This window comes from Diabrotica virgifera, chromosome 6, assembly GCF_917563875.1.
Source record: "Diabrotica virgifera virgifera chromosome 6, PGI_DIABVI_V3a".
NCBI classification, from domain to species: Eukaryota; Metazoa; Arthropoda; class Insecta; order Coleoptera; family Chrysomelidae; genus Diabrotica; species Diabrotica virgifera.
The window spans coordinates 90,326,620-90,340,969 of record NC_065448.1 but is presented as its reverse complement, the minus strand read 5'-3'; the positions used below and the strand labels follow the sequence as shown (position 1 = coordinate 90,340,969).

General features: G+C 32.0%; 1 protein-coding gene across 11 annotated transcripts in view; it reads left to right on the top strand.

Annotated features, from left to right (window-relative positions):
- LOC114326889 (carbonic anhydrase) overlaps nucleotides 1-14,350 on the top strand; it is a 471,397-nt gene that overhangs the window by 190,703 nt on the left and 266,344 nt on the right. Inside the window, exon 1 of one of the 11 annotated variants that reach the window (XM_050652602.1) lies at nucleotides 13,993-14,150. The exons of the other annotated variants lie outside the window; for them this stretch is intronic. Coding sequence (XP_050508559.1) covers nucleotides 14,131-14,150 — 20 coding nt within the window. The 5' untranslated portion in view covers nucleotides 13,993-14,130. Of the gene's footprint in view, nucleotides 1-13,992; nucleotides 14,151-14,350 lie in introns of those variants that run through there. 11 annotated transcript variants of the gene reach the window in all.

Here is a 14,350-nt window from a genome sequence, read left to right as displayed (position 1 = left end):
TAACACTAAATTACATCTTTTCCATCGTTTTTGCCTCATATTAGCAGTAATTTTTGTTAAGAATATCTTAAGAATTTCTCAAACGCTCAAATATGTCAACTTTACTTAGTAAGCCATGACTGCGTAGGTTGCCATGGCATTTGTTTGACATTTATAATTAAATAAGTAAATTGGCCAGTTCGTAATGCCACTTTAAAGCAAAGAGGAGATAATATTAATTAAATTTTGCCGTGAAAAATATAATTATGGCGCAAGAAACATTGTAAATGCATTTCCTGAGAAAAATTGGCATATTAGAACGATAGGAAATTCTCAACACATCTAAGGGAAACCCATGGTCTATTTAACATAAAAGTGGAAGAAGAAGGAAGCGAAGCTGAAGAACTGAAGAAAATATTGTTAGAGTAAGGGTTGTTTTAGGAAGTTTGCAGCCTGGCCAATCTGTAGCAAGGAAAATCGCAAAAGAAACTAGAATTTTCCGCACATCAGAAGATTGCCATCTTAAAGATTTAAAAAAGTTTACTGTCAAAGACTTACTGCCAATGTAAGAGAAAAACTGCTGGAAAGATATAATTTTTTTATATCTTATATTTTTTTTATATAAAAGATATTTAGAAAATATGGGTTTCAGATGAAAAAATGTTTTATTTACGGCCTCCTAAAAATACCCAAAATAATAGGGTGTATTCTGACGTACAATTTAAGAGATAAATTCCTAGAGCATTTTTAATTGAAAAATGTCATTTCTCAAAAGGTGTGATGTGAGAATTAAATCCGGTTGACTATTTATTCAATTTGGAGAATTTTCGAACAAAATTTGTATGCCGGACAACAATTTGAAACCATCGAATAGCTCAAAGAAATAATGTAATTTGTTTAGAACAATTTTGAACAGGGTGTAATAAATGGTGCTATCAATTTATGGCGCAGACGACTTCAAGAAGTGGTAGACACTAATGATGGCCACATTTATATTATTTTAGTCTAAGTTTTAAAATTATTAAACTGTTTTCATAAATATTTACATAAATTTTTGCAGTCATGTTGAGAACATGTTAGGCTATTAGCCCTGCAAAAAGAAATTAAATCGCCCAAAAAAACAAAAAAGTTATTTTCAACTAAAAAATGTACTCCTTCCAGAGTGTAGTTTTAAAAACATGGAAAATACAAGGATTGGTGCTCTGCTCTTTGTAGGTACGCAGGTATATGGTTTTAAATATTATGCATGTTGTTAAATTGTTAAATATGTATTAAATTATTTCTAATAATTCATAAAATAATATAATAGTATATTAAGTATGGAGAACGGTAAGGATTTTATACCGATCGAAGACAATTGTTTGGAGGAGGGGCGGAGCGACGACTCCAATTATTGTCTGAGATCGGTTACCCTTAACGTTCAACATGCTTATAACGTTTTTTGCACGATTGATACCATTATAAAATATAAAATTAAACATTTTCGTTATATTGACTAGTTTCATTCATTTTATCAAGATAGATACTTTGGTTGTTAGGTAGTAACTAGGGTGCATAACAACAATGGAGAATTGAGTTTTTATTTAGTTGTCAATAATTTTAAGTACAATTTTGATTATTATAAATTAAAATATGAGCGAAAGTGAATTTGAAGAAATTGAACGGGCTTGGGAAGAAGGGTGTTCCGCAATTATTCCCAAAAAATCCAAAATCCGTTATCAAAATACCTACCAAAGTTTTAAAAAATGGTGCGAAGGCAAGAATTTAAGAACCGAAGAAAATACTCTATTGGCATATTTCGTTCAAAGACATATGCAGTTGAAAGCTCCTGGAAGCCTCTGGGCAGAATATTTAATGATTAAATCCACCATTTTTCTTTATGATGGCATTGATATTTCCAAGTTTTCAGCTTTGATCGCGTATTTGACGAGAAAAAATGTTGGATACTACTAATGTATGCGATTCTGCAGGAGTTTCTGTTAGAAGTGAAACCACAGCCCAAACAAGTGGGATTTCATTAAATAATTTAACAAATTGTAGCATAAGTTTCAATATTACTAAATAATTCGTTAGTTTTCTTTATTCTTTCAAAAAATAAATTAAAATTAAGAGATTTTTTAACTCGACAGTAAGTGAATTAATTACCGTCGAGTTGGAGTACTTACCGTCGAGTTGGATTACTTACCGTCGAGTTGCTAGTAAATGTCACCTACTGACGTAAAATCTGTCACGGTAAACAGTCAAAAATGATCAATCGTGCAAAAACATTAATATCACAAGAAAGTGAGAATAAATTTAAAAAATGCAACAATTTTTAGAATACTTGTTGCCTGGCAATAGCAGGGCTCGAGTGATTAATGTCGAATGGAAACAAGTTTGAGAAACAGATTTAAGCATTATTGTCTTATTTGTTCGTAATATCTTGTGATATTCGGCAGATTGTTTTTTAATATTTACATACGAAATTCAAATCTTTGTAAATAAACATTCAGTGACTTTTATCACAATTAATGTTATACAACCTGTCAAAGTGAACAGCACAGTTAAGCAAATATTTACACGAAGATATCAATAAAATATTAATTAAAATTATTTAAAAATACAGTTTTATTCATGAAATATTCTTACCGAATTACACTCGAGCTCTTAAAATTACCGATTTATATTGTCCTCGTGACAGTTTGACTTAGATGCAAAACTAAAAGTTTCTTATGGTTTATTTTCTTAAATGTGACAGTTGCCAAAACTAGGAAACCTGTTGTAATTAAACATAAACAAAATACTTAAAATTTATTTTATTCTCAGTATAATAAGGTACAGTGCACAGATTCTAAAAGAGCCGGTGCGTGGGGGATGGCGTCTATGCGCAGTATTGTAGTCGATGTATTAGAAAGAAAGTATTCTATATAATTAAATAACTAATGACATAAAATTTCTTATTCACTATTTCGAATACTTTGTCTCTCATAGAGTGACTATAATACTGCGCATAAACGCAATCTCCCACTGGCACCTTTAGAATATGTGCACTGTAATTAGATTATTCCCAATATATTAATAATCTGATTGAACAGAATTAAACAACTGATGAAAAATCTTACTACACGATTGGAAATTAAAATCATTAAAAAATAATCAATGGAATATAAAATAGTACAAAAAGTACTAAGTCCAAGTACTCGTATATTTTTAAAGTTTAGATACAATATACCCTTTTTTTCTTATTATCTTCTAATGGTAGAGGAGCTCAAGCGGGTATTTGTGCAGTTACTCGAGCGCGTCAGATTATCATATGAGGAAACACCTTGTACCGTATAAATGTACCTCTACTATATATTGGCTCTTGATACAGGGGAGTTCGTTAAGGGGATCCGAAAAAAAATCTATCCTTGGAAAAAATCGAAATGGTCAGATTGAGATAAGGTAAGTTAAGTACATACAATGCAGTGTGTATGTTACAGTTCAAGTTGATTCTCAGTTAGAGTCGACTCCAACTAGTTGGAGTCAACTCCAACTGAAACGAGCAGTAAATGTTGATTTTAAAAATTTAAATCAACTTGTACTAGTTGGAGTTGACTCTTCCTGGATCGATTCAGTAAATGTTGATTATACGAGAATCTCAAGTGCATTTTTGATGAGTGTGCGTTTCTTTGTCTTGACCGTTTTAACTACTTATTAGTAGAGTCTGTAACGTCGTCCCCGTTAGGTTAATTATTCTGATTCGATTTTTTGCACAAACTTACTCAAAGAAATACATCCTTATAACAAATAAACAGGGGTCACGCGGTACCGTGGTCGAAAAATTTTTTAACCAATTTTTGTTAAATTCACAAAAATAATTTTTATCTACTTTATCTCATATTATGTAAGTAAAGGTTTTATTGTGTGAAAATTGTAAATATAGATAGCGTACATGAAGGGCTTAAAGTGTGTCTGAAGTAACAATGTATTTTAAATGGCTTTTAATTTTTCGCACTGTTTTTTAGCACACTTTCATATAATTAAACATCCTTAACTTTCGCCTTCCGGAGGAAATCAGACTCGCCCTTGCAACGGCAACTGAAATGCTCACAAAACAGCGACCACGGAAGCAAAGATGGATGACAGAGGAAATATTGGATTTAATGGATAAAGAAGAAAATTCAAACAGCACAAAGCAATGTACAAAGCATTAAATAGAACCATTAAACAAAAAATAAAAATTGCAAAAGAAAAATGGATAACAGAACAAAAGAAATCGAAAACTTATATAAAAAAACATGATGACTTCCATCTGTATAAGAAACTCAGAAATTCACAAGCACGACATATTCAAAAGGACTAAATAATCTAATCAACGCAGAAGGCAAAGTGATTTCAAGCCCTGAAGAACAAATAAACATGTGGGAAGACTAACGACGAAGGTCTTCCAATACTGAAGTCCGAACTGGAATATGCTCTACGTCAACTAAAAAACAACAAATCTGTAGAAAAAGATGAAAAACCAGCTGAGCTGTTGAAGGTAATCAACGAGAAAACTTAGACCTTCTTCTTGGACTATTTAATAATGTTTACAATACAGGGACTATCCCTAAAATATGGCTTGAATCAGTCTTCATACCACTACCTAAAAAGAAGAATGCCAAATTATGCCAGGACTTCCGCCTTATAAGTCTATTAAATAACATTCTAAAGCTTTTCTTGCGTATCATACAGAACAGAATATACAGTAGAGTCTCGGTTATCCGCCCTTCATTTATCCGCCGTTCCGTTTTATCCGCCGCTCCATTTAAGTAATAATTTTTTTTTCAAATTTATATAACTTTGAAAATATTAAAGAATGAGTAAAAATTTTTTAAGATGAGATAAAATAAGCCGAGCATTCCGAGCAACAAGAAGAAAGAGCTGTCGATATTATGCTGCTACAAGATGGCGAGTATTGGCAGCAACAAAACGAGATACATCAGCAAGGCAGATGAAAATCGCTAGTTTTTTTCGTTCATCCTAAATCATTCTATCTACAATGTCCAATGTCAGTCAAAATTAAACTGATTCTCTTCTTCTTCTTCTTGTACCACTCCTATCGGAGACTGGAAATCATCAAGGGCTCAACTTGTGTTTCATTTAACGCTCCCTATTATCCGCCATTTTTGCTTATTCGCCCTTCCGTCGGCCTGTTTATGGCGGATAACCGAGATTCTACTGTATTATAAAAAATGTGATGAGGTCACCGGTCAAGAACAATTTGGCTTCAGGAAAGGTATGGGGACACGAAAAGCAATATTCTGTCTTCAAACTCTGGCACAAAGATAAGCAAGCAGACCTTTTTATCTGTTTCATAGATTTTGAAAAAGCGTTCGATAGGGTGACGCACAAGACCTTGATAGAAAGATTGAACAACATCGGAGTCGACAAAAGAGATTCTAAAATTATAGAGGCTATTTATTGGAATCAGGCAGCAATCGTAAAGACCAATGGTAATGCGTCAAGGCCAATTGAAATACAACGAGGTGTTAGACAGGGTTGTGTGCTATCACCCATACTTTTAACGTCTACTCTTAGGTAATATTTGCGAACTCTTTATCGCACTCTTCAGAAGGAATCAGGATAAACGGTCAGAGAGTAAATAACATCCGCTATACAGATGACACAGCATTAATGACTGATTCAGACCATAGTCTGCAGATACTGGTGGATAGGGATACTGAGAGTTGTGAAAAAATGGGGATGAAGATCAATACTGCGAAAACCAAAGTTATAAAAATATCAAGGAACAAAAATTTACCTCTTCCAATAAATATGTGAAACACCAACAGCTTGAATACGTAAGCCAGTACAAATATCTTGGTTGCTGGTTCAACAATCAACTTGATTATAAACAAGAAGTCAAGAGCGAAAATACAGGTAGTCCGACAGGGGTTTATCAAAATGAAAAGCTTATTTTGTAACAGTAGCATTAATATCAGCCTTAGATGTCGTTTTCTGCATTACTATGTGTGGTCAATACTTTTGTATGGAATGGAGACCTGGACACAACACAATACTGATGAACAAGTTGAACGCCTTTGAACTCTGGCTTTATAGAAGTGACTTGAAAATAACTTGGACAACCCACACCACCAACGAATATGTTCTGAGGAGAATAGATACAGGTAGGGAACTGCTAAAAATCATTAAAATCAGAAAAGTTAGCTACCTGGGACACATAATGAGAAACGAAAAGTACCGCCTCACGCAACTGATCATCCAGGGTAAGATTGAAGGAAAACGGGGTCCCGGTAGGCGCCAGATTTCATGGCTTAGAAATATCAGAGACTGGACCGGCCTTGATTCAACATCTTTGTTTAGAGCCGCATTGGACAGAGACAGATTTGCCAGTGTAGTCGCTAATCTCCACTAAAGGAGAAAGCACCACAAGGAGAAGAACTTTCGCCTTGTCATGGTGATGACATGTGAGCAATAAATTACAAAAAATGTGTTTTTGTGGTTTGACAGAAGTTTGAATTTTTAAATGTCAAAATGGTGCAATGGTGCATCTCACTCGCACTCACATTGATAGCTACGTCAATACGCTCCTAGCGCTCATTGTTAATAATTAAAAATAACCGCTTAGTAATAAAATAATAACAAAAAGTTCTTTAGTATCTTGTAGGGGGGTCGCTAAAATTTTATTTGGTGACTTTCGGACTTTCTCGTGACTTTCGGTGACTTTCTCGTCACTTTCGGTGACTAATATAATTTTTAACTGAGTTATTAAGCCTTGAAAATGGTCATTTTCGTATTTTGAAATAAATATAACAATAAACAAGTATGAGGTCTTTTGACCTTGCTCCGAATGACCCAAATGATGTAAAGAAAATTGTCCTAAATGAATTTTTTTTGTGAGTTTGTTTAAAAAAGTTGTTTAAACAATTTTTCTATCACAGTACCATCTGACACCCTGTGGATTCGTTATAAGGACCTCTTTTTGAGTAAGTTTGTGCAAAAAAATCGAACTGGAATAATTTACCTATCGGAGGCGACGATACAGCCTAGAATATAAATATCACAATTTGAACATAATTATTTCCAGTAACATTTAATTTCTAGGATGATGACGTCATCTACGTTTTTTTAAATGAGAATAGGGGTCATGTGATAGCTCATTTGAAAGGTAATTCAATTTTCTATTCAGTAATATAAACATTAACATTATTATTTATACAGGGTGTCCAAAAAATATTTTTTTTGAATTAAATTTTTTGACAAAAAGAAGAATGTGTGTAATTTATTTAACTCATAATACATTTTACTCCTATCAGAAAACCGGAAATAATGTGTATTTGACAAATAAAAATATTGTTTTTTGCTTAAATTCAGTATTAAAGCAGCCACCCACCTTCCTCTTGACAGTTTGAACATTTAATTTAAGCGAAAAGCAATGATTATTTTTCAAATAAACATTTTATGAGAGCAGTAAAATGTATTTTGAATTAAATAAATTACATACTTGCATTCTTCTTTTTATGTCAGTAAATTTAATCAAAAAAATAAAAAAATTAGGGCACCCTGTATAAAAAATTATGTTATTAGTTTTATTATTGAATAGATAATTGAATTACCTTTCAAATGAACTATCACAATACCCCTATTCCCATTTAAAAAAATCATCGATGACGTCATCACGCCCAGATGGGTGACGTCACTACTATGGTATATATGCCAAAAAGTCGTAATTTAAAAATAAAAATTGACCTGTTTCGGGATTTCTTTCTAAAATCGTCCATTCTCGAGAAAATGAATTTATTCCAACCTTTACGTGCTCACTGTATATTATGAAAGTCAGAAACTAAAAAAAAATCAAAGATTAAAGCTACCTCTATAAGATCCTGAAGAAATTTTTGTCATTATTTCATTAATAAGATATTATTTCTAATTATCAACAATGAGCGCTAAGCGCGTATTGAGGCTGCCGTCAATGTGAGTGCGAGTGAGATTCACCATTGGACGGCCCAAATGGTGCATCTCTTTAACACTCACCATTGACGGCCGCCTAATACGCACTTAGCGCTCATTGTTAATAATTAAAGATAAAGCTTAGTAATAAAATAGTGACAAAAATTTCTGCTGAATCTTGTACAGGGGGCTATAAACTTTGATTTGGTCACTTTCTGACTTTCATAATAATGGATTTTAACCGAGTTATTAAGCCTTGAAAATGGCTATTTTTGCATTTTTCAAATTTTAAATCGCGTATAACTCGACAACAATCAATTTTAGAGAAAAATCACAAAATACCTTTTTTTGCTCAGAATAACTCAAATGATCTAAAAAAAATTGTTCGAAGTGAAAAAATTATTTTTGTGAATTTGTCTAAAAAAAACTGTTTAAACAATTTATCGATCAAGGTACTGCCTGGCACCCAGTAGATTTGTTATAAGGACCTCTTTTTGAGTAAGTTTGTGCAAAAAATTCGAATCGGAGTAATTTCACTAACGGGGACGACGATACAGCCTAGACTAATTTGAACATATTCAGTAACATTAATTTAATTTCTAGAATCGGCTGTTTGTGTGAATCAGAATCAACTTTTACTAAATGGCATTGGGAAGAGTATACTTTTCCTAGTTGGAGTCTACTTTTACTAGTAAATGTTGAATAGAAATCTTCATTTTATATTTATAATCAACTTTTACTGAAACCAGCCGTTAGAGTCGACTCCAACTAGTTGGAGTCAACTCCAACTGGATAATCAACTTGAACTGTAACATATACATATTTCTGACGGTATGAGCGGGGCGTAAGGAAATGGGTGAGTCACAAAGTTTCACAAGAAAAAAACGAATATTTCGAGAAATAAACGTCAGATCGAAAAACTAAAAAATACATGTTCAATATTTTTTAAAAATCTATCGAATGATACCTAAAGGTAGAATTCCGCACCAAGCGACCGAGACAGGAGACCGCGACAGGCGACAGACAGGTCGTGATAGGCTATAGTTGGTCGCCGGTCTCGGTCGCGGTCTGCAGAACTACCCTGATATAATTGCATTGAGAGCAGTGGTGGGGAGACCTCGCCTATCTGTCGCCTGTCGCGGTCTCCTGTCTCGGTCGCTTGGTGCGGAATTCTACCTTAACACGACCACCACGGAGAGGGATGGGGGGTAAAATTTAAAATTTCAAATAGGAACTCCGCGATATTTCGCGAAATGAACATTAGATTGAAAAACTGCAAAAAACACGTATTTAATATTTTTGAAAAATCTATCGAATGACACCAAACACGACCCCCACGGAGTTGGAGTGGGGGTTACTTTAAAATCTTAAATGGAAGCCCCCATTTTTATTGCAGATTTGAATTCCTTACGTAAAAATAAGTAACTTTTATTCGAGACATTTTTTCGAATTATTGATAGATGCCGCTATAATCGGAAACAACTATTGTTGGAAATGGAAAATTAAATTAAAACAATGGAAAGTCCCCACTTAAATGGAAAACTTTACTTGACTTTTTTTGGCTTTAGACACCTAATCTTCACAACCCAATAGCTCCCCATAAAGCTCGACTGCAAATTTAGCATACTTTCCTCCCCTACTATAATAATTATTTCAGTTATGAATAAAGAATTCTAGACAATGTAGGCATTAGTAAACAGTGAATGCCCTTGCCTCAATGTTTGTTTTACTTCAAATTCGTCCACGTTAAATACTTTCTGATAATGACCTTTTTTGATATACTTATTAAAACCTCTTATCTTTATTCAAAAATTATTATGTAATTAAAGTATAAATATACGAATTAATCAGTATACATCCAAAATACCGAAATTGTATACAAGAGTGTGATATCTTCAACAATTTAGCCTTTAAAATTAAAGGCTTTAAATTGATAAACTACCACATGACGAATAGACGCCCATCCTAAAAGACTCGGTATAAAAGCTTTACATTATCTGATACAAATACAAGAGGTCAGAACTTAAAATTAGTTTCATCTTTGTTGGCAACCATTTCCATCCTTTTCAAATATTGAAAGTTACTCCTCTATAGAATGCAGTATGTTGTTAGGAGAAATTAGGGTAACAAAAAAATAATATCATAGGAAAAGTCTAAGAGAACAATAGAAGCAAATGTAATAACGGATGAAGATGACATTGATCTCTGTTGGGAGAAAATTCCAAAGAATATAAAAGAAGCTTTTTGCTTAGTACAAGAGCTACATTTGAGTCCACGATTCTTTACCCTAGTGTCATCACTTAAAGCACACGAAATAAGTCTGAAATCTATTCCACGCAACATCAAGTGACAGAAAGTGGGTACTACTTCGATCACCGATTATATTATAAAAATTGACGTTATGAAATGAATAGAACTTAATTAACATTTTTGTGCCGAATTACAGTCTACATTTGAAATAGCTAAATAAATTATTTTATTAAATAGTAAATATTTGTTATAATATAAATATTTGAAAATAAAATATTTTCTTTTTGATATTTATTTCACATTACCGAAAACTTAAACAAAACCATTCCTTAATTGTGAATATTGTTAAAGTTGTATGTAAATTAATTGCAAAGTAAAATACACTTACCATAAAATTACAAACTCCAGTATAAAATTGGTTGTGAAAACAACCGTTTATTTAATATAAATAACTTCTAAATAACAGGACAAGAATACAGCAAAAAATGCAACAAACTGACAGTGACAAGTAAACAAACCAGAAACGTCACAAATTGTACTCAAAATCTGAAAAATTTTACAAAGCATCTTTGTTGTACCTATCTCTTTTCGATGTACTGAGTCTAGAGCGTTTATAAAAATAACATGTGTCTATACTTGATAAAATGCAGTATCTGGTTTGTCTTTAGTGTCATGCATGGAAGACAATGATGCGAGATAAAGAATATGTGTTTTATCTCGCCAGGTATTAATGACGAACGGGTGATGAATTCTGGACTCAACTGTATACAAGTATACATGCAAAGAAGCGTCAAGGCTCGTTTTCACGCTACGCTTTATTGTACGTTTTGTGTGACAGGACAAATCCTATACAATAAAATGTGGCATGTAAACAGCAAAACGTACGTTTTGTCGAATCGAAAGATGTATAGGATGTTTCCTATCACACAAAACGTACAATAAGACGTAGCGTAAAAACAGCAAAACGTACGTCTTGTCGAATCGAAAACATTAAATCCGCTTATTGACAAAACGTACGTTTTGTCGTACGTTTTGTATGACCCACAAAACGTACAAGAAAACGTAGCGTGAAAACGGGCCTTTTTAGCTTAAAATACACATACAAAGTCGAAGATATTAATAACTGATAGACTATGGTGGATCCCTGAAATTACCACCTCACATTCAACATTTGGATGTGAGGTAACATTCTGATTATTGAAGAAAAAGTTAGGTGATAACTTCAATAATAATAAATGACTTTCCCTCTATCTCAAATAGGTCGGAAATATTAATAAAAAAATTAAAATATTTAAAAATAAGTAAAATCATAGTTTTTTTTTTAAATTTCCTTGCTTATAATGAAATAAAATTGAGATAATTGAATTTTCTACTCCTCGAAATTTTCCTAAAATATGAAAACAAAGAATGTTTTATATGAAATAAATAATAATTTTTAATTTAATTCAAATAAATTAATTTATTTATAAAAAAATAAAGCATATTTTGGATATGGTAATACGTTACCTAAGTTTCTTCATTTGACTTACACCAAACTAAAAAAAAAGAAGAAAATTGCTTCTTTGGAAGCCAAGAAAATACATGTTTTATATCAATATTAAGCTTTGAAATTCAATTTTCATTAACTTAAGTTTTTCTGGCATTTCTCACGTGCAATATCGATCGTTTTTATTATTATATGTTATGAATATTTTGATGACATGAAAATTTTTATCGACAAAGAGCTCCTAAAGAGAAAGGTAATGGTTTAAAGATTACCATCCTATTGTTATTACCATCCTATTGACAAGTACAGGTCATCTTTTACCGGGTATATCTCAGGAGCCATGCTCGAAATTTAAATTTTGTTTCCTTTAAAAAGCGTCTTTCCGAGGCTGACTTTCCAGCATTTAATTTAAACTAACAGTTACCATATTTTCTAAATGTTTATAAACCAATAGAGTGTTTATAATTTAAAAAATTCCTGAGCTCCACAAAAATCCGATTTAAATTCCATAAAATATTTTGGATAGGTGGACTCTATTAACATCTATTAATATAAATTGATCTAAATGGAATTTGGTGACCTGTTTTATTATTAGGGATAGAGATTTTCTAGGCAAATTGAATTAATAAAGGACCTCACTGAAAATGGTTAAAAACATTGAATAAGAAAAGGCTTGTTTTATTTTCTTTTTTTTTATTATATTTATTGCTATTTTGCATCAAGAACCCCGCAGAAACCTTATGGGAATGGCTCTATGTCAAATGCTCTGAAACTTTGGGTTCTGGTACTCCTTGATATGTAGAACAAAAGACTCAATGGGCGCGTAGCTCCAAAAAATCATGGTTTTAAGATATAATCCTCTGAAGTTCTAGGTACAGTGAGGACGTTTGAGTTGGAATAAATTCATTTTCTCGACAATGGGCGACTCTGAAATTAAATTACGAATCAGGTCGATTTTTATTTTTAAATTATAATTTTTTGACATATGTATCATACTAGTGACGTCATCCATATGGACGTGATAGCTTATTTAAAAGGTTATACAATTCTCTATTCACTAATATAAACATTAACATAATTTTTTATACAGGGCGCCCAAAAATTTTTTTTAATTAAATTAATTGAGGCAAAAAGAAGTACGTATATAATTTATTTAATCCAAAATAAATTTTACTGCTGTCAGAAAAGAGAAAAAATATTAATTTGAAAAATAAACATTGTTTTTCGCTTAAATTAAATGTTTAAATAAGAGGCAGGTGGGTGGCAGCTTTAATATTGAATTTAAGGAAAAAACAATATTTATTTATCTAATAAACATTTTTTTGTTTTCGGACAACAGTAAAATGTAATTCGAATTAAATAAATTATATAGGTACATTCTTCTTTTAGTCTCAATTAATTTAATTAAAAATATTTTTGGGGCACCCTGTATAAATAATTATGTTAATGTTTATATTAGTGAATAGAGAATTGAATATCTTTTCAAATGAGCTATCATACGACCGCTATTCTTATTTAAAAAATCATCAATTGCGTCATCACGCCCAGATGGATGACATCACTAGTATGATATATGCCAAAAAATTATATTTTAAAAATAAAAAACGACCTGATTCGTAATTTACCTCCGGAGTCGCCCATTCTCGAGAAAATGAATTTATTCCAACTCAAACGTCCTCACCGTACCTACCTATAACTACAGAGGCTTCTATCTTAAAACCATGATTTTTTGGAGCTACGCGCCCATTGAGTCTTTTGTTCTACACATCAAGGACTACCAGCATCCTAAGTTTCAGAGCATTTGACAGAGAGCCATTTCCCATAAGGTTTCTACGGGGCCCTTTAGTTATTTTTAGCCAGTCGTATCTAATAGAAAATTAGATTATCGTTATTTTATTTCAGTACGACTTTGCTTCAAAATGAATCGTTTTAAAGTATTAAGCAAATAAAGTAGCCAAAAAAACAATAATTTTAATAACATATAATTTTCTTAATTTTTTTACACTAACAGAGCAGAAGAAGACAGAGTAGTAAGAATTAATTAGTGAACAGGTAGGACAATCAACAAAGTATGGAGAGGGTAGACGTATTAACAAAAAACAGTCAGTTTATCAATAAACAAGAAAAAACAACAAGAATAATAATTCTATCAATCATTATATACGCATTAATTTTCAACGAATTGCATTACTTTTCGGCTGCACCAAAATCAAAGGTCAGGCAAACGAATATAAATATATTATGTATACATATATGTACATTACTTCAAATAATATTTTTAGTTCATTCCGAATATTAATTCACATCAAATAAACTAATTAAACTATAAAACAAACAGTGATAAATTATATTATTCAATATTATTCGAATTTTTGGCATTGTTTGACGTTAAAATTAATTGCTTGATACAAAAGTGTTGTGGTGCTGTTGTGTAAGAAGTGTTTTGCAGTTGTGTTGCCGTTTTTGCCGTTTTGTTGTCCTAAATATCAACTCTCTTTGAAATGTGTTTTGCTAAGGAAAGGTAAATGGACTTTAAATGGTTTTAAGGTGACAATAGTAAGGTTATAGTTTGTATAAATGAAGAAATTTTTAAATTGTACCTTAGTACTTATGTACTTGTTGTTTCCAACTATTTCAAATTTTGTGCTACGTAATAAGTATAGTTATGTTCGCTACTGCAGCGAACTAGATTTAGATTCTAGTAAACAATTAGGCAACATT